General features: G+C 40.4%; 2 protein-coding genes across 3 annotated transcripts; one reads left to right on the top strand and one right to left on the bottom strand.

Annotated features, from left to right (window-relative positions):
• The first annotated feature begins 221 nt into the window (after positions 1-221).
• Positions 222-20,559, top strand: LOC128258086 (protein neuralized). Of its 2 annotated transcripts, none has more exons than XM_052989499.1 (3): positions 222-517; positions 17,044-18,755; positions 18,820-20,559. In XM_052989499.1, the coding sequence occupies exons 1-3, from the start codon at positions 493-495 to the stop codon at positions 19,066-19,068; spliced, it is 1,986 nt and encodes a 661-aa protein (XP_052845459.1). In that variant the 5' UTR covers positions 222-492; the 3' UTR covers positions 19,069-20,559. The 2 variants fall into 2 exon arrangements, with proteins under 2 accessions (XP_052845459.1, XP_052845450.1); XM_052989490.1 differs by lacking the exon at positions 222-517 and adding an exon at positions 7,040-7,574.
• On the bottom strand, positions 892-2,084 carry LOC128258095 (sulfotransferase 1 family member D1-like). The gene is made up of 4 exons (XM_052989512.1): positions 1,727-2,084; positions 1,211-1,671; positions 1,089-1,152; positions 892-1,034 (listed from the first exon to the last, which is right to left on the bottom strand). The coding sequence occupies exons 1-4, from the start codon at positions 2,056-2,058 to the stop codon at positions 899-901; spliced, it is 993 nt and encodes a 330-aa protein (XP_052845472.1). The 5' UTR covers positions 2,059-2,084; the 3' UTR covers positions 892-898.
• Positions 20,560-20,570: the final 11 nt, after the last annotated feature.

Genomic DNA, 20,570 nt, shown 5'->3' with positions numbered 1-20,570 from the left:
TTTTAAATAGTGCTAATACGTACTATACAATAATAAGTGCAGGCATAACTAATTCAAATAAACTTAATTATATCAAAAATAATGTTGTAAACTTTGATTGCTTAATCGTTCTAAAAGAACCTATAATTGAAATATTTAAAAATATTGTTTGGTATATTTTTCTGAGCACGATAATATATTTTGTAAGTAAAATTCGAACTTAAGCGCGGTCACACTGAAAAAAGCCTTGCAACCGGCAGCTCTGCTCAATAAAAATAACAATTAAACAGCTTTATAATGCAACGCAATTACCGACAATGATTCCGTACATAAGCTAGTCTGCCAGTAGCAAATGATCGGATTACGGAAAAAGTAGAATAGAAAGTTTCCGGGGGCTGAGGCCACGCGAAAATTCAATGCCAAATGAGTTGTGTGTGTCCTAGTTGTAGCATTTGTTTCTGTTCTTGTGCCTTTCGGAAAGCAAAACACCGCGTTTGTGATTTTAATTAAGCAATGGGTCAGTCGGCTAGTAAAATCGGTAAGTAACCAAAGCTTATAATAATATGTTCTCATGGAATGGAATATTAAGCGGTCGAAATTCACCTTGGCTAGGGGGTATGTTTTCAGGCATCTGTTAAATGGGTATTGGCAATATAATAATTCAGTTCTAGTACTCAGCATAACAGTTATAAGCTCGGCTCGCCTATGAATCAAAAACTATGGGCATTCCAATAAGGTTTGTGACCTTCCCACCACAGCCGAACAGCTGTTCCCCAAGCGATGGCACTCGCCTTCTTAGTGCTCATGCCGATTGTTTTATTTTATACTGATCCCACTCGCCTTCATCGTGCTCATGCCGATAGTTTTCTTTTATACAGGTGTAAAACCTACTTTATTTTTATTTTAAATAGATACATTCTTAAAATTCCCCAAAAATGTCGGATTCAGTTAATCCATGCTCTTCGAGAACACTCATTGTCCATTTATCAATCTTATCCTTGTGTTCAAGACTTAATTCGTCCTTGTACGAGCCGACAATTCCGCGCCGCATAAATCTACACACAAAATTATGATTAGTTTTAAGTGTCAACTGAGAAAGTGAGACTTACTCAAAATCGTCAGTAGTTTTTCGAAGAGTTTTTATGAAACCAGTGGGATTACCAAACTTGCTTTCTAAAAGTAGAATGGTTTAAGTATTATTTACTCCAAGCCAATTTTTTGTTTAACTAACCTTTAATGTTTTTAAAACTCAGGTGATTTAAGAGCTTTTCCATTTCACTGTTGCTCAGATCTTTGCAATTCAAAAAGCGCGATAATCGCTTGACCACATCTTGAAGGTCTCGTGACATATCCTCATAGGTCACAAAGAAAACGTTCTCCTCATTGCGCATTTTATAAAAGTCAATAACGTGTGCCCAAAAAGATGTATACATAATTTTATCAGCAATGAAATACTCCACGAAATCGTCTAAGCTGCCCTCCGAATAGTGCATGCCCTTCATTTGGTGGTATGAAGAAACCACAACATCCTTGGGGTTACGCGCCACATAGATAATCTTACGGCCGTGTTTCCAGATTTCTCTCGGAAGAAGTTGGGCAGGCAAATGGGATTTAATCAGACGGGAATTATCCTGAATTTGATTGCACATAGCTACAGAATCTATAGCGACCACAGGGTTAATGGCAGAGTATCTACAGAACATTTTTTAAAAACTCAGCTTTAAAATTGACTATTCACTACACTTACTCTAAAAAAGGACTTCGATGAAATGGGTAACTGCTCTTAGCCCGTTCAAAATCCAAATCATTTAGCAAAAGCCAGGCCAACTCTTGCATCCATGTAGTACCGCTTTTCATAAATGTCACCACAAAGACATCACTTTCTCTAGTTTCGAAAGCATCTATTCGTCCCGCCAAATCTTCAATATAGCAAGCAGGAAGGGTGCACCACCTACTTTTCCAATCCTGTTTTAAGGGCACCCAGTCAGGACCCGATCCATTGGGTCCTTTGCACTGCAACTGAATCATTGGCATGGTGGCCATAGACTCTATCGATCTGCTCGCGTACATGATGTCCATACCCTAGGAAGTCTGTTCTACGTTTGCAAGAGAAATGGATTTAATTCGGGTTATATAGAAAAGCTGTGGTCTTGTGTTGTTCTTTGTGCCTAATAAACATTTTTTAGTATAATAACGTTTATCAGCTCCGACGCTATTGTTCCCAAATACAAATAGTCACAGTTTATAACTGAGATAAGTTGGTGTGTTTAAAAAACTTTAATAAATATGCATCTATTATAGTAACAGTCGTATATGCGTGCACTCTATATGTATATGAAATATAAATACATAGTATAAATGTATTAATAATATAAAAACAAAATATAATAAAGCATGCATATAATAAATAGAATGTATATTTAGTAAGCTTTGACATTATGCCTTAGTACAAATATAAAAAAGTTTTTAAATTTCTTTAAATAGTTAGAATTTAAGTATTTACATATTTGCAAGGTTTCCCTATTAATTATTAGGGACATATCTCGGATTGATTTTTCTGAGTTTCTCAAGACTCTTCATCATAACAAACTAACAATAATTTTTTATTCCTGAAAACTCAAAAACCTTTTTAGGTTAAAAAGAAATAGTATATGTATTTAGTATATTTTCGTACATCGTTATTGAAGATTTTTGGATTATTATTAGGGAGAATTCAGTTTTTAGGGATAAATAAAATATTTATAGATTTTGTTGAGATTCTCATGCCATCATCACAACACAACAAGGAAATCTCGTAAGTGCTTAAAAGTCCGAAAAGTCAAAAAACCAAATTGGTACAAACCTCCTCAGGCAAAGGACTCTGATTCTAGGGCGCGAACTTTAACGTGATGGGCATCTTACCTTTACAGGTGTATTGAACCGGGGGTTACATGGGCCGAAGATACCTGCTTACTACATCGTCATATAGGGGCCTCCATCAAATGGAATCAGCTTCGATTAGATGCCCATGCAGCTGTAGACAATAAATTATAGAGTTTATGGCAATGATTTCTCACAAAAATGGGCGCAAGAAAGGACGAAGGATCGCACAAAGGCACAGAAGAGAATAAGTAAACCCCAATATGCGCTTGGTTCAGGTAAGATAACCGAACCGAGTGGTTGGTTACACCCTGACCCTGAGAAAAGGACACATGCTGTGGGTCGAAAACCCGCCAGGAGCCTCACTATCTCTCTATGACTTGCCAAATGTCCTGTTTGTTTCGGAGTATCCGTAAAGATCTTGCGTTTTTCCTTGGGACGAGGGAGTTTTTCCATTTTACAGGCGGGAAATACTGCAATTCGAAAACTGTGAAAGCCGAAACCCCCCGAAAAAGGCAAACATTTGGCCAGCACTCGGGCACATTTCTCTAACGGAGAGCAGCTTCCCTCGCATGTGTTTCATTTGGCGGTTATTCCTGGGCGATGTTGATATTTGATTAGCGTACGCACATGAGGATGCGGAAATGGGAAGTGGATGTGGAAGTTGCAGTTGCAGTTGCCAAATTCATCCCCATGTTCCGATTGAGTTTCCTTTTGTTAGATCTTGATCAGAGTTTCGGGATGAAACCAACTGCTGACGCAGGTATCGCAAAAAAGGTGGCACAGTTTCTTTAAAGTATAAAACAAGTCAGAGTTCTTTACGAGAATATCTGGACTATGCATTTTTTTAATATTCAATTTATAAATGAATATAAAATTAAAACTTATAAACTGCTCTTAAAAATTATGTAATCTTTTAAGGATCATGGTGTTTTTAGCCCAGACATTTAAACATAAATTTTAAAACCCTTCTTATTAAAGATAAATAGTTTGGCTTGTGCTGCCATTTATGCTGTCTGCATACTAGTATATGCCTCGATCGCTGGAGACTGGTAGTACATACAAACTTTAGGCAATCTTATCCATTTCTTGAGTTCTCAAGTGCTTGCGCAATTCGATTTTGGGTTTTCCGTTCTCTTCAATTCTCCTTTGTGTCCTCTGGATTAGTATATATATATATATATATATATATATGTATGTATGTATATACGAAATTCCACAACTGCTCCTTCAGCTCCTTTTTCCCTGGCCTGGCTGAGTCCTTTCCCTTTTATTTTCCTTCCGACTTCAATGCCTTCTGCCTTCTGTGACCCGTTTGCATATGTCGTTTTCTAATTAAACATTGGCATTTGCCACAGTTCTTACTTAATTATGTGTATATTGATCGGTTATCGCCGATCGATGTGGAGAGCCGAGAAATTCTCAGCTGTCTTTGTTTCGACAGCTGCCAATTTGTTATATCTTTTCGGCCATTTACTTTACCCATTTACTTATTTCATTGAATAAATTGTTCATTTTATTCTGATAATTACCAATCTATGTCCTCACACTTATCTTTGGCCCACTTGAACTGTTACCGTAGTATACAATATTTTTGAATATTTTTAGAAATATTTTAATTAGTTTTTTATTCGATTGATTGAAAACTATTCAATTATAGCCGTCCATGTACTCACATCTATATTTATCGGTAATAGATAAATGACTTAAAGGTTCCCAAGGTGAAGGCAGTCGCAAAACATTTGCTTACAGCTCGATCACAAGGGAGCTAGTTATGATAAGAGTACCATGGATATGATATGTGTTTGGAAATGCCACAAAAGACACCATTTGGGTAAATTGTATTTTTATCTTATAACTTTTATTAGGCCATATGAACGAACGGTGTGTGATTTTGTTATCTTATAAGGTGGAACTTTTAAAAATGCCATAAGCCTTAAGATTTCCACTCTATAAAAGGTGAGAATTATTTTTGACCGCCGTTTTCATAAATAAATATGTGAAACTAAGAACTGCACAGTTAAACCACTTTCCTATGCTTGTTTTCGGTTGAAAAATGCAAGGGGACTTGAATCTACTCACTTGCCGTGCAAAATTATCATTTGGCATTTTCATTAAACGCCTGCCTAGGTCAATTCTCCATAGACAAAGATTTCGAATAGCAGCAGGGATCTTGGGTTAAGGAACTGTCCGAAAGGTAAATCTCTGTGACATTTCCGAGACAAAGGGCGAAAAAACAATTGTGAGGCCAAGGTAAATGCGGGTCTAAGGAGAAACTTATACCAAAACGAAGACGATATATATTCTTAAGCCAGATGTTCGTGGGAGACCAAACTGGGATACAAAAAATTGCACTGTACCAGGGAACTTGGTGGGGCACATGTGCCAAATTCTAAATTTAACCACAAAATACTTTGAGGGGGGAGCAAACAAACACAAAAAGCAGACGGTAGATATCTCCCCCATCAAGGCGAGATATGCAAATGGAAGCAGATGTTTGCTGGCAAAATATGAATATATAAAAAAAACATAATCGTAAATGGAGTTCGAACCGATCACAAGAAGTAGAGCAACCTTATCAGCCAAGGCAACTGGCGCACGTCTCTTTTTTCCCATCTCCATTTTTTTAACCTGGCACGTGGTCGGTTGGCTTCCTCTTTCTCCTCCTTCAAAATCCCTTTCTACCCGTGTCTGTATCTTTTGCTATGAATTTACACCTGGAATTGGCAAACAAACAGAATGGAATGGAATCGATGGCAAGGGCAGCGAGGGGATGCAAACTACAGTAGAGCAAACCCTTTTTCATGTCCTTTTCCAACTGCAACCGCAGATGGACACCTTTCGATGATGTTCAGGTTGGGTACAGTGGGCATCCATACCGAATACTACTAAAATGGAGTCTTGGCCGGAATATGTCCATGTATTTCTAAATTTAAAAAAAATTCCTATTACAAAGAACAGACCAATTTGTTTGTTCTTGCCTTTTATATTTATAAATTCAATGACAACAAATCGTAAGACATATAAGTACAATTATGGATATAATACAGTATGGAGCCATTTTCATTTAAATCAAAATAAATAATCTAAAAATAATTACAATTACGATATTCACTGTATCCCTTGACATTTTTGGGTTTGTTCGATGGTCTCATTTAGCCCCTCGATGTTTGCCGGTTCCTGTTTCGCCAACATCACCTTCCCCGACCTTTTTTGCATTTTCGCAAACTGGGCGAGCAGGAGGGGGAAATCGGGTAAGCAGCAGCAGCAGATGTATTTCCAGGACGCACGCCTGCTGCCAGGATGCTGAATATGCATTTCCACTTTAATATCAAAATTTAAATGCTTTCTGATGCGTTGTGATCCCTTCCGATCTTAAAAATTGCATCTGCTGTGAGGTCTGTCCGGATCCGTCTGCTGATGCAGGACAAAAAGGACAAGGATGAAGATGGGGAGCACTCAGCGCAATTATTATCCTGCATCAACGGCAGCGTGGCATCCATAAAGAATAAAGGATGATCAGACGCCATACGGCAGTTGTCCTGCTGACCACATAGTCTAAAGCTTAACAAATGAGACGCAATGTATCGCAGATCATAGACAGATTATTTTGACCGCTACTGTATGTTAGCTATCATTTTATCTGAAGACCCGCAAAGTTCACGATCAAAAGCATTAGGGCAATTTAAATAGTTTCGCAACTATATGAGTCAGGCCAGATAGACCATATAACCTTTCCGAAAAAGAAAGAATTGCTTTGAACCTGGCTGAACTACACACACTTAACCACTTCCACACATAGGCGCAAGAACAACAGTTAGTGGAGATCAGAGCAGTTTGGCCAAAAAAAAACTAAAATGCAGGCCTAGAGCAACAACAAAATCAACAGGAGAAGCAACAGCAGGAGAAGAAGATGAGGACTGCCCGATCAAGGTGCAGAAAGGTAAAGGTAAAAAAGGTACGTTATAGGGGAGGCTCAATACACGCGAATGGCAGGCACAAAAAGAGACCGAAACCATAGTAAATAAGAAACAGCTGCCAGAGAGAGGCGTCTAACATTGCTTGCTCTCTGGCTGGCTCTCTCGTTTGCTTCCTAGCGGCAGCGACGTCGGAGTCGTGGGAGAGAGTTCGAGAGCGAGCGTTTCTGAGCTGGTGCGAGGCTATAAAAGGCCGCAGCACCTTTTATTTGTTGTAGAAAAATCGCAGCGAAAGGTTGGATCCGGGAGTTTGTCGTCGTCGGTCTATGTGTTTCGTTCGTTTCGTTCCGTTTGTTCCCGTTGCGCGCAAACAAAATCCAGCCAAATTCAAAATGTTTTAACGGAAAACACCAAATTCGAAGAACTCTTACGTTAAATTAATGCCAAATAAAATACGCAAGTAGCTTCTGGATTTTCGCTAGCAGTTCGCGAGTTCGTTTAGTTCGATTGAAAGAGTTTCAATCAACACCAAGAAAGCCATTACCATGGGTCTATCGGATATACCAGTCAACTACATGCAAGGCAGCCATCCTCGCCTGAACCTCCATTCGCAGCAGCAGCAGCATCACCAAAACCAGCAGCACTTGCAGCACCTGCAACAGATGCAGCAGCTCCACAACGCCATGCCCACTCCCGCCCAGCAGGCCGCCCAGGTCCTAGCTCTGGAGAGCAATGAGCTCCTCATGAGCACCAAGGACAAGCTCTCCAGCAAGAAGAAGATGCACTTGCTCAAGAAGATCAAGAAGCGCTTCGGATTGGGTTAGTAGTCGCATTAGTAAAAGACTAAAAATCGGATTAAGGATATGTTGGGAAAGGGATAAAAATATTGGTAGAAATCGCATTGGATACTTTGAAATTTCTTAAAGTAAACCTAAAAAACACTCATGACAAAAAGGCTTTAAAGGAGTGGTTTCCAAAAAACAAATCGAACAAGCCTTTTTTTAGTTTGACTTACAGAAATCAAGCCCTAGCCAGATTTTTAATTAGAAAGCTTCCTGCGTGGAGTCCCACCACTAACTCCTTCAAGTATATATAATTACAGCGTGCGAAAATACTTTAAATACATAATTCATTGATCTCAAGTGATTCCCACATAATATTAGCATGTGGTCTGACCTATCGCTCATTCATGCTTTCAGTTAATTAAAGCGGCAAAGATAAATAAGCAGAAAACACAGCCAGCCGCAACAATTTATGCAGACATTAGCATTTTGCTTCTCAAGAACAATAACAAATAAAGAAAGATAAAAGCAAAAAACGGAACAGACTGTGATTGTTTGAAACAAAAGCTAATGACTAAATGCTTGAAATGGCACGCTCGGTTCGCTTATTGTAATAGTAATACTATTTTTGACTACATAGAAGCAGAAAATGCCGAAACAAACTTAAATTTGAAATTCTCCCAAGGCTTCTTCGGCAGAATTTAACCTCGACCCCCGACTTCTTGTTCGCCGGAAATGTCAGTTCTCAAAAACTGAATTTTTTAATCGCGTCGAAAATAACTATTCCCCAAGTAACCACAAATTGATCAAGAAGATCGGGAACCTCGAGATGCAGAAAATACCAACCAAAGCAATTTTCCCAATTTTATCATAACGATTATCTGGGCAGGAGAATTTCGTTCCTTTGTTTTTGTTTTGGTTGCAAGCAGCTGAGAAAAAGCTTAAAGCAACAACGCAACCTCTTTTTGGCTTTGGCTCAATTGCATTCTCGGCTTTTTTGCTCTCTTTTGGCCAAATCAGTCGAAGCAAAGCAAAGTAAAACCAATGACGCATAGGCAAGCGTCTTTTACTTCTTTTTCGTTTTTTTGAACTTGCCTCCTGTATACAGTTGTGTTCGCAAAAATATAACTTATAACATAAGTGAAATTTATTATAGACTCATCCGTTACATGAATTGCTAGCAGTGTATTCAAATTAAATTTCATAAATGCATTCTAAAATTAATTCAAATCAATCCATCAAATCATTTTGCGTATTTGGGTTTTTTTTTTGAAGAAATTTTGCTCTTACAACTTCTTATGGTTGTATTTTTCTGAACACCACCGTTTTTGCATCTGCCTCATTCAGCGATTGTTTTTGTTTTTGCTATTACTTAGAAATGTAAGCGAAGCGCCGTTGCCGCCATCGGTAAAACCAAAAGCAAATACAAAACGCAAAAAAATAACGATCAACGGCAGGAGAAGAAGAAGCAGAAGGAGGATCGAGCGAAAAGAAGGAGAAGAGAAAAGAGGAAGAGGTGTGGCTTTGAAGTTGGAGTTTTTGTAGCTGCTTCTGCTGAGCGTTTAAGCTTCGGATGGTTTATGTTCATATGTTTATGTTTTGTGTGGCGGCTTCCAATACGTTTGATTTGAACGTGCGTTGCCTATCGGTAATCAATGAAATTACTTTGTTGTTGTGTACGGCGTCAGCTGCTTTTGCTTTTTTTTACCTGCATTTTCTATTACATTTTGTAGTTTGTTGTCTTCTTGTTGTTGTGTGTTGGCATGCCACGTTTGCTTGGCTAAAAAGTTTATCTGCTCTTGGCTTTTACTTAGCTTCTCACGGTTTACTTTTCGAAATGGTTGTTGGTTTGAGTTTGACTTGTGTTGTGCGTGTGTTTGCAATTGAGCGCTGCCAACTCGTCTTTGAGCGTCTTATTATTGGGCATAATGTCGCGCGACCTTCGGTTATTGGCCACAAGTAAATATCAGCCGTAAATAGAAGTACACACCCCCAAAGGGAGTTGATATATACATACAGAGACGGTAAAAAAATAGTTAGGGCTAAATACATTCATATCAAAATGATCTAGTTTAATACATTTCTGCTCATTTTTCTAAAGAATTTCGTTTAGACCACATTAAATTTACCATTTTTCTAATCCTTACAAATAATTATTTTAGGTTGACCGCAGTTGTAGTATGTCCATACATTCAAGTTTTGAACATCTGTTGCGATTTCCCCCATTTTACGTCTTCTTCATCCCTTGAGTACTTTTTTTTAGTTGTTTTTTCCCCTCATGAGGTCATCTAAATGTGTCACCCATTCTATGGCCATTTTATTTGCACCTTACTTCAAAATGTGTTTATAATTTGTTGTGTAAGCTGATAGCTGAAGCAATGCTATTTCTAATTGATAATTTTGCTCTACCGATAATGGTCAGTGCAAAAAAATAGTTATCTTTGCAAGAGTAGTTGAATACTGATTGGGATTGGGTATAAATATTAGTTCAAAGCTTTTGGGGGTATACAAAAAGATATTTTTTCTGAAAACCTATCTTACGATTCACGACCCACATCTTTTGTTTATCAGTTATTGAACCATATAACGAGCTTTAAGAAGAGAGAGAAAAATATAGTAATAACCACTGTATTAATTTTCCTCAAGACCCAAAGTAGTACAGAATTGTTAACATTTTGTTTTATAGAAAGATAACACCGCATACCACCCCAATAGATACAGATAAACTAGATAAAAACGCTTCGCCGCAGGGTGTTGCAACTGGCGCAAGACAAAAGGCACAATCCAGGTAGCAACAGGTAAAAATATCATAGTATAGCAAACATACCTGGCCCAAAATGCAGCTGCAATTAACTCAAGCAAAGTGGGAATGAAAGATATCCAAAGGCATCTGTGGGTCAATTTTGAACGCCTTTTGGGAGGGCGTAATTTTTCCAGACGGGTTTAAGCGGGTTACTAGGCATAAATCATCGTTGGTTTTTACTTGGTTCGAACACCTACGGGTCTTTAATCTATGCCCATGTCCACCAGCAGCTGTTCGGCTATCCATAGTTGAAATCTTGACCAGATCGGGTTTTTTTAATTTCAGTTTTTTAACGTCTGTGGTTCAAACTTTGAAGAGAACTTTAATGTAATTAATATGAGCACCTATTTTAGGAGGAACTAGAACTAGATTTCGTTCAGCTTTGCAGCTGCGTGGGGTATTTAAAATGCTAAATGTTAGGCAATTTGCATGGTTTTGCTATAACAATAAATGTTATTGAGGCAGTCGATAACAATGCTACCGAGGCATCAAAAACTATCGAATTCCGGGCTCAAAACACTTTAATTGCCTGTCAGCCATTGTAATTACAATGTTATAATGTAATAATGATGTGTTTCTATCAAAAGACTACTCTTGAAGTCCATTCCATTCCACTCAGCTCACTTTGGTAGCTGTTATTGCTGGCTCCCCCTCAACGCTCGAGTGATTTAATTACACAAAAGAGTTTCGAGGGGAAACGAGGGGTGTCTTGTGCAGTCATGTGCGAGGAAATGCAAGTCGTATAGGAGTAACTATCAACTGTATTATATACTATGCTCCTATATACATTTATGTGAACCTCTTCACTGGCCCTTTGCAGTAATTGCAACGCTTCGATAAACAGCAAGCCTACTAAGCGCAACAAAGCAAAGCGGAAGAAAGCCGGGCTTATCGTATCTGACTCTTGAACGTACAGTACTGCAATAAAAACTCCAGAATAATTGCTTCCTTATTAATTAAGTATGTTTTTTAGATATATTTGAGACCCATTTTGTTTTCTATTCCACGCAAATACAATAATTTTTCACAATTTTTAGACCTTTATGTTATTTTATACTCATGGAAGATTTATTTTGTAAAAAGCCTCAACACTTTGTGTATACAATTTTGTTTATTGTGTTTTGTTTTATGTTGCCCTACGCTTCCTTATGTCTCTGCGTATATATTTAGATCGGTTTTATGTCTACACGGAGTTGAACAAGTTCGGTTCTTCTTGGCTGGGGCCTCTTGCATGCTTCAGCGGCCAAATAAAAATACTTATGTATGTATATGGAGTTTATATATATCATGTGCACCGATAGAGAGGTGCTCTCAATCCACACGGTCCGTTGTTTTTTAGACTTGTAAAAATAAACATGTAAATTTGATTTGGACACCCACCCTCCCGAACTTTGTTCCTCCCTTTTTGCTATACACTTTTCCATATCTCTCCCTTTCAGTGGCTAATTATATTAGAAGGGGAGCTGCTCCTCATCCGGGTGTTTACAACTAATTTGTTTGCGTGGAAAGGCTGAAAATTTATGTCGAATGGGGAGAAAAGTCATAGAAAGTCATTGAACCCATTGAGGAGGTGTGATCAATTTGTAAGGTGTGCAAATGTTTGGTTTTTCAGGGGCTTCTTATTTACCCTACTTGTATTCTCTAACTGTCTTTGGGGACCTTCCTGCATGAGTAGGTTAACGTAGTATCGCTGGGAATTTTTCTGATGCATTTGCATTGATTACTCACTTGTTTTTTTTAAGTTTTTAGTGACATTTTAATTTCACAAGGTTTTCCTATCTCTATTCTCTTGCTTTACATTCTGTTTATGCCTTTAGTTAGTTATTTTTGTGGCATACTTAATGATTGTTATTTTTAAACTCGCTGCTGCTTGGGATTGCTTTGATTTTTACTTCACATGTCGTGTGCGGTATCAGATTTCGCTTAATCGCATGAAAAGTGCAATGTACTTGTGAAGAAGAAAAGCTGTTTAGACACAATAACAACTGGTTGCAACAACTTGGCATAGTTTGACCTCTGGTTTCATTGCTGTCAACGCCGCCGTCGTCAGTCGGCCCCTTTTCCGTTGCGTAATTATTTTTATTATATTTGCAGAGTCTGTGTCTATGTCCATTGTTGCTAAGCTTCTAAAGTTACCGGGAGGGGCAAAACCGGTGGGGAATCCACACCAGAAGAGATAGTTTGTCGCTCCAGCAGCGAGTGCAATTTCCGCTGCACTGGTCAGCGGTTCAAGCAGAACGGAAGTGGTTTTTGCATCCAATCAATGGGACTTTCCACTGCAGACAGGGTTTACTAAGTGGATTTAGCTGTTAAGCAAACAATAAACTGGCAAATTGAGTGGCCATAATATTTAGTGAAAGAAACACAGTAATTGGAATATAATTTGGATAAACATAAGTTACATCTTCATTTTTAGTCTCAAAAATTATTCAATTTCACTTCTTATTTTTCCTTTAGCCAAAAAACTTTCATATTTTCCCGCCCCACGCAAATTGTTTGTTTGTGAGCGATTAATTAACATTCATTAGCTTCATTTGCGTATATTTAAGACAAGAATTTAATATTGCATTTATTGCTGTGAGAATTGTTTTACAAGCCTTTCGGCGAGAGACACTTGCTCAGATCTTAAACTCCGACCAACGCCTGACTTTTCTGCCCACAGCCGTAGTCTCTAACTAACTATCTAACAAACGACCCACACACTGTTTCCTCAAGTTATTTCCCTGATATTTCGAAAACGAAAATAAAAACACACTGAGCGAAGTGGCCAGATACGCTTTATAAGTTATTTATCGGCGTGGGTCGATCCATTGACAAGCCCGTGGAAGTCAAAGCTTAAGTCCAACTCAATCCGACTCACTCACCCACTCGTTCTGACTGATTGCCGCCCCGCAAAACGTCGATAATTTATGCCAAATGGTTGACCAATTGATACAATTTGTAAATGATCCATTGATCCACTGGCCAAGCCGGCACACTCCCCCCTGAACGCCCCGCCTTTTATGGAGCATTTCCGGTGCAATTTAACGGCCTTTGGTGTGTTAATTGTCCGTACACGTCCCGTGACTCATGCACGTGGGCATACAACAACAGGAACAGCCCAGGGGGAGGGGCAACACGTGACCTGTGACCTCAATCACTGCAAATGGGGAGAGTTTTAGTGGGTGTGGTGTTAAGACAATGTTACAAAAAATCATTTAAAGGCAAGTTTTTGATTTATTTTTTTATTCCTAATCATAATGAAAACTTTAAAACTGACTAAACAATATAAATCTCTATCGATTTTTGCTTATGGTTGGAGTTAAACTCAAAGCTATTGTTTTAATGCCACCAAATTAATTCACTTTTAAGTGATTTGTTAGAACCGATCGTTACATTCGATCCGAGCTCAGCTTCACATAAGATCCCCCTTGTAAGCCTTTATTCAGACATCAAGATAATCTGTCTTTAATGATCGCCAACTCGACTCACGAGTGCCAATCGAAATCTAATGACGTCTGTTCAATGGGATTTTGAATGTTTGGAGGAGATCTCTTCATCGGATCGTTAGAATGATTTCGCCTAACGATGGCCGGCACAATCACAATCGCAGATTGCCTCACTGGTTTTGATTTCTTTTTTTTTTTTTTTTTTCTCTCTTTTTTTTTTGTTTTATGACACCTGCATGATTTTCACATTTTCCACCCGCTCAATCGGTCAGATGCAGCTGCAGCTTCTCCAGTTCCCCAATTCCAACCAAAGATTCGGGAAGATCCGAACTCCGCACTCTCTTCTCGCAATTACCGAGGCTTGTTACAGGTTTTCGATGCTCGGCAGCCGCAAAGTTACTATATATCTCCTATATATACAAATTTGGAGTCGTGGGAATTGTCTCTACTGTGTTTGTGTTTGATTTTTGCCCAGAGTGCTCAGCGTGGGAAATGTTTTGCTTTTGGTATAGCTCGCTGCGCTGGTGGTGGCGAATCCAAAAGACGTCGCCGAACCGCGGCGAACGGTAAATCAGGTTTTCCTTTTTGGCAAACTACGAAAATTTGCCTGCAACTGCTGCAAAAGATCGTTTGCAGTCGATCGGATGCTGCTGATGCTTCGTTTTCACCGTTTGGGAACCTTTTCGGCAGAGCGGCAAACTCCAAACAACGCATCCGTGACCACCGAAAGTCTGAACTTTTCATCTCCAGATGTAAGTTGGCCAAATTATGTCGAAATTTGACGATCAGTATTAGGTCCATGATCAGAGGGCCTGGGAAAATACTTAACCAATTATACAAGAAGGTTAAGCTGAAATGATTCAATAAATAAATCTTGACTATTTATAGCCGCAATCTTTGCCAAACATATTCAAGATTTCACTTTAAAGCTTTACTTTAAAGCCATTTATTTCCGAGAGTCTATTCATAGAGCCAAAAATATATCAATTTATTTAAAAAAAACATATCCGGAAAATGTGTATTATTGTTCCTTACAATTTTTCCCTAGCCAATGTAATTTACTTAATTAATATGACGTTGGTTGTTTTATGATAGCTTTCAAGCCATTGTTTTTCTCGTCAACTTTCCCAACAACAAGTCTCTCGTTTATATATTTAATACAATTAGTTATTATGGGGGGAAGATCATCATTAAGGCCTCGAGCGAAGACAATCGCTGCACTTAATTAATTGTGGCCACTGGCCAGGCTAATTGAAAGTATAGACGCGTCTTTGAAGCACCGTTTCGACTTGGGACTGGGACTTCAAGGAAAAAGCGAGTATTTCATTCATTCATGGCTGCGCAATTCCATCCATTGACCGACGACTGTCTGGGTCTGGGCCGATAAAAAGTAGGCGTCGCCAGTTAGTTGGCCAGGCCAGGCTAGTAGTGAGTAGTGCGACGACAACATCCTGCAGCTAATAGGCCCAATCCAATACACGTATATGCGTAGTACGTGATTTCCTACTTCCTCGTCGCGGTCACTTCATAAATATGGATGGTTGGTCTTTGGATCCCGCTTTTTTCTTCTCCTACTCCTTGAGTTCCATCAAGAATGGGAGCCAGAGCCACCGGAAGCTGGTGCTCCCTTTCCACTTCCTGCTGCGGAAGCACTTGAGGATTGGATTTTTCGGGAAGCAGCCAGCAGACAGTACAGATTTCGTGTGCAAGTCATTGGCCCTGGCTTAGGATTAAATTTCAACCCCAAAGACACACAGGGAATCTTGCCCTTGCCGAACCCAAAAGCATTTGTATCTTGTATCTGTCTTGCAGTGTTTTTTGGAAATTTGAACAGCTGCAGACTGTGCAGACTGGTGGAACTGCAACAACCCCTGAGCTGAGCGATCGAAAACGTTGAAAACTACCCTCGAAAAACGGGGACAGACGACGCTCTTTAGGGGTTGTTTTACCTGTTCCAACCATTCAGCTACAGCTGCTTTCTTTCTTCTGGCCTTCCAGTCCTATTTCTTCCCCGGCACAAAGGCAAAATTTCAGAAAAGAAGGGCATCAAGAAACAAGGGAAAAAGGACAGCAGCTGCCACATGCCGCTCCAAAGCAAACGCATTGATCTCCAGTGCCACGCGCCGCATATCAACATGGTAATCACCATCAACATCAGGTCCTTTTCGCCATGGGTTTCGGTTTCTTATAAACTGGGCTTATGCTTTTTCAACACAACTGTTGGCATGCCGCCGGAATCGTGTGATGTTGGGCATTGCACCGACCTGAGACCTGAGGAGAAACCTGTCGCCATCCTAAGACTATTCGTGTAATTATTTATATGGCCATATGGATTGGTTATAGGCTTTTTCCCTGTCTTCTGCTGTAATTGTCAGCAGCTGCTGAAATACGTGGATTTGCAAGGTGCAATAATTATGCCAATTTCGGGAGTATATTTAAAGAATTCCTTTGTGTCTATATAATTGAAAAGAATTTAAAGCCAGCTGAAGCATTTAAAACTTCATCTTAGCTTCATACAATTGTATAAAAAAATAAACTCTTTAAGCAATAACATATACCAATATTTGTAATTCCTTGAAGTAGTTCTTGCTCTTTTGTCTGCTTGGGTTTTCCAAGAAAAAGTGCCAGCAGCTGAAGATAACCATGACAAATCCTTTCGAGTCGGCCTGTTGATCGTTTTTGTCAAGGCATTTACCACATTTTTCAAATGCAACGCGGATCCCCAAACTCAATAGTTCAATAATAGTCTTCAATCCAGTCACGTGCCTTGTGCTCGAAAACCAACTAAATTTGGGTATTTTGGGTTGGGGGTTATTGACTCGCCCAGTAAGATTCTGCGTAATTCGATAGCTAGCACATGGTCTAATATTCGGCTACCTGGACCAACACATAGACATTTCTTTTTTGAAGATGCGTAACTCGACGCGGGGGAACTGGCATTGGGAAAAAGATTTTAAAACAATATGACAAAAGATGTAACTAATAGATAAACGGGAGCTGTGGGAAGGCAGCATTTTGTTGAATGCGAAGTAAAAGATTAATGGGAGAAAATTATACCTACATTTCCCACATCAAAGTATACAAACTAAAGCTGGGAAAAAATTAAAATTTCATAACGTTTGAAATGCAGAAAGTGGTTAAATTAATTAATTGTGTAGCTTTTTTGTATGCATTTAGTGGTTAGAATTAATATATGTAAATTAAAATATAAATGATTAGAATACCCAGTTTATCTAAATCCTAACTAACTTAATATTTCTTGTTTACTATTTCAGTTCGCCGCTCGCCCTCCTCGTGTCCTGGTCCCAATAACCTACCTCCGCTGCAATTCCACACCGTGCATGGCGACAACATCCGGATTTCGCGGGACGGAACTTTGGCACGCCGCTTCGAGAGCTTCTGCCGGGCCATCACCTTCTCCGCCCGTCCGGTGCGCATCAACGAGAGGATCTGCGTGAAGTTTGCGGAAATCTCGAACAACTGGAATGGCGGCATTCGGTTTGGGTTCACCAGCAACGATCCTGTCACGCTGGAGGGAACGCTGCCCAAGTACGCCTGTCCGGATCTGACGAACAGGCCCGGTTTCTGGGCCAAGGCCCTGCACGAGCAGTATTGCGAGAAGGACAACATCCTGTACTACTTTGTGAACGGAGCTGGCGATGTGATCTATGGGATAAACAACGAGGAGAAGGGTGTGATACTATCGGGCATTGATACGAGAAGCCTGCTGTGGACTGTGATCGATATCTATGGCAATTGCACGGGCATTGAGTTCCTGGACTCGCGCATTTACATGTACCAGCAGCAGCCAACGGCGGCGGCGGCGATGCCAACCGGAGCTGTGGTCGCCCAGCAGCAACAGCACGTGGAAACAGCATCCTTGAATCCCCATCACCCGCATCAGCAGTCGAGGAGATCCCTGCCTGGACACACTGGGGCACACATCGAGCACGATCTGGAGCGGCATGTGATGCCATCGCTACAGTCGCTGCATTTGGCTGGCAATGGAGGCGGAAGCGTGGTCAGTGTGGATCAGGCGGCCATAGCCCACGACCTGGCGAACGGACTGCCACCGCTGCGGTACAATGCCAACGGACGACTCATACCCGTACCCTTCCACAACACCAAGGGCCGGAATGTGCGACTCTCGCAGGATCGCTTTGTGGCCTCTCGCACGGAGTCCGATTTCTGTCAGGGATATGTCTTCACCGCCCGTCCCATTCGCATTGGCGAGAAGCTGATTGTGCAGGTCCTGAAAACGGAGCAGATGTACGTGGGCGCCCTGGCCTTGGGTCTCACCTCCTGCAATCCGGCCATGCTGCAGCCCTCCGACCTGCCCAATGACTCGGACTTTCTGCTGGATCGCCCCGAGTACTGGGTGGTCAGCAAGGACATAGCAGCTGCCCCTCAGCGTGGCGATGAGATTGCCTTCTTTGTGGCGCCCAACGGCGAGGTGAGCATCAGCAAGAACAACGGGCCCGCTGTGGTGGTGATGCATGTGGACCAGTCCCTCCAGCTGTGGGCCTTCCTCGACGTCTACGGCTCCACGCAGTCGCTGAGGATGTTCCGCCAGCAGCTGCCCAACATGGTGGCCTACCCATCGCAGCCGCAAGTGAATGCCACCAGCTCATCCGCCTGCAATGCTGCCTCCACTTCCCGGATGCTGCCCATGACCGAGTCGATGAGCAGTCTGAATGCCGGAGCCACTGCCAAGCTGCTGCAGCATCATCCCTCCCAGAGCACATTGGCCTCCGCGGGAGGAGGCAGCCGTATGATCAGCATGCCCTCCAACGGAGACATCCTACAGATTCAGCCGAATGGCGGCGGCACCGTACTGGTGGTGAACCTGCCGCCGGCGAGCAGCTCGCACGATATCAATGGACAACTGGCGGCCAGGCCCTCGGCCACGGTGACCTCCAGTGGCATTCTGGCCGGAGCCTGCTCCAGCGGCACCCTAATCAGCACCACCAGCAGCCAGTACATTGAGGTAAGTAGTCACAAAGCTTAAACATTTGAATACCAACAATGTACTAATGGTTTTCCCCTTACAGCCCGTTGCCAAAAGCACAAATAACGCGGCCAACAAGTGGAAGGATAGTTTGAGCGACCAGCAGAGCACCGATTCGAGTGCCGAGTGCACCATCTGCTACGAGAACCCCATCGATTCGGTGCTGTACATGTGCGGCCACATGTGCATGTGCTACGACTGCGCCATCGAGCAGTGGCGCGGAGCGGGCGGTGGCCAGTGCCCGCTGTGCCGCGCGGTCATCCGGGATGTCATCCGCACGTACACCACGTAAAAGTCGTTTCCTAGCCACCACAAGCAACCTTTACTCGCAATCAAACCTACTAAAGCTACACACACCACACACGAGTTATTGCATTTTGAAAGCAATCAATCAAGCGCAAAGAATATAATAATATTGGAGAGATAGGCTAGGCATCATTTTTGCGGACTAAAATGAGTTAGTTTAGGATACAAAAGTGTCACCTAAATTATGCCCTACCATCTAAAGTGTATGTTTAATTTTTTGTGATGTTATAAGTAAGTGCGTCCAAGTGCGCAAAACACTATGTATTGTTCACTCCAATCGAGATTTCTTTGTTTTTCAATTTTTTGCAAACCTGCGAACCGCGTATTCATGCGGGATGTATACTATAAAACCAAAGTATTGTATAGGAGTTAAATGTATTTTGAATTTAAATTGATTGAAAGTTGTTGCAAAATTTACTTAGTTTTTTCTCTATGTCTATATCCAAACAATGTGCAAAATGATCAAACACGAAATTACGATTTTTTATTTGGCGAATAATCATTTTGGTGCTAAATGTTTTGAAAGACAAATTTAAATTGTTAATGGATTTGAAAATTTATGTTTAAGCTTGCAGAAGAAAAAGGAGCAAGCATGCAATTAAAAGAAGCAATTATTGACTACTTTCCAGAAAGGAAACGCTTGACATTTTCCAAGATGCCTTGGAAATGCAAACTCGACGACACAACTCAAATATATCTGCAGCACAAAATGTTGAACAAAGATTGATCAGAAATCAGAAAAAATACTTATGCACGAAAACCAAAACAGAAAACTGCAAGAGCGTTAAAATCTAATGTTAGTCTAGCCCTAAGTACTTAAGTTAATTTCTAGTCAACGAATTATGCTGAAGTTTAATCTAGACCGGGACTTCATCCAACAAAGCACCACACAAAAGACGTATTAAGCACGCTAAGCAATTTTAATGAAACTGCATTTTAAAGTACACTTAAGTAGTGCACGTATTTTAAAACAGATTAAAATATATATTTAACTTTAACATAGAACAAAAGACTTGTATGTTGTACCAACAGCTTGAATGAAATATGGAAAATGGAATGCCCATCTAAATCAACCATGCAGTTAGAAAATTGCCAATAATTAATTACAAATACCAAGCAGATCAAACTTGAAGGACAAGAACAGCGGATAACTTTACCTAAGATTGTATTAAAACTGAAATGAAAATGTAACAAGCAAAGAACACAAAGAAATATGCGAAATGGAGCGCAAGCTTACTATTTTTGTTATAAGAATGAATCCGGATAGGAGTAAATAAAGACATGTTATTGCCACTATTAATAATTAACTTTTAATTTTTTAATGAAAAATAGTTCGTAATGTTACGATACTGCGCCTAGTTATGACTAAACATATAAATGTATTTATGAAATTATATTTGATATATGTAAGAAAACGCAATGCTGTAATACCATTAAATACTGACAAAAATATCAGAATGCCTTTGGTTTTATTTTCTTTTTTTAGAG

Source organism: Drosophila gunungcola, chromosome 3R (assembly GCF_025200985.1).
Source record: "Drosophila gunungcola strain Sukarami chromosome 3R, Dgunungcola_SK_2, whole genome shotgun sequence".
Taxonomy (NCBI): Eukaryota; Metazoa; Arthropoda; class Insecta; order Diptera; family Drosophilidae; genus Drosophila; species Drosophila gunungcola.
This window is presented reverse-complemented; position numbering and strand designations above follow the sequence as displayed.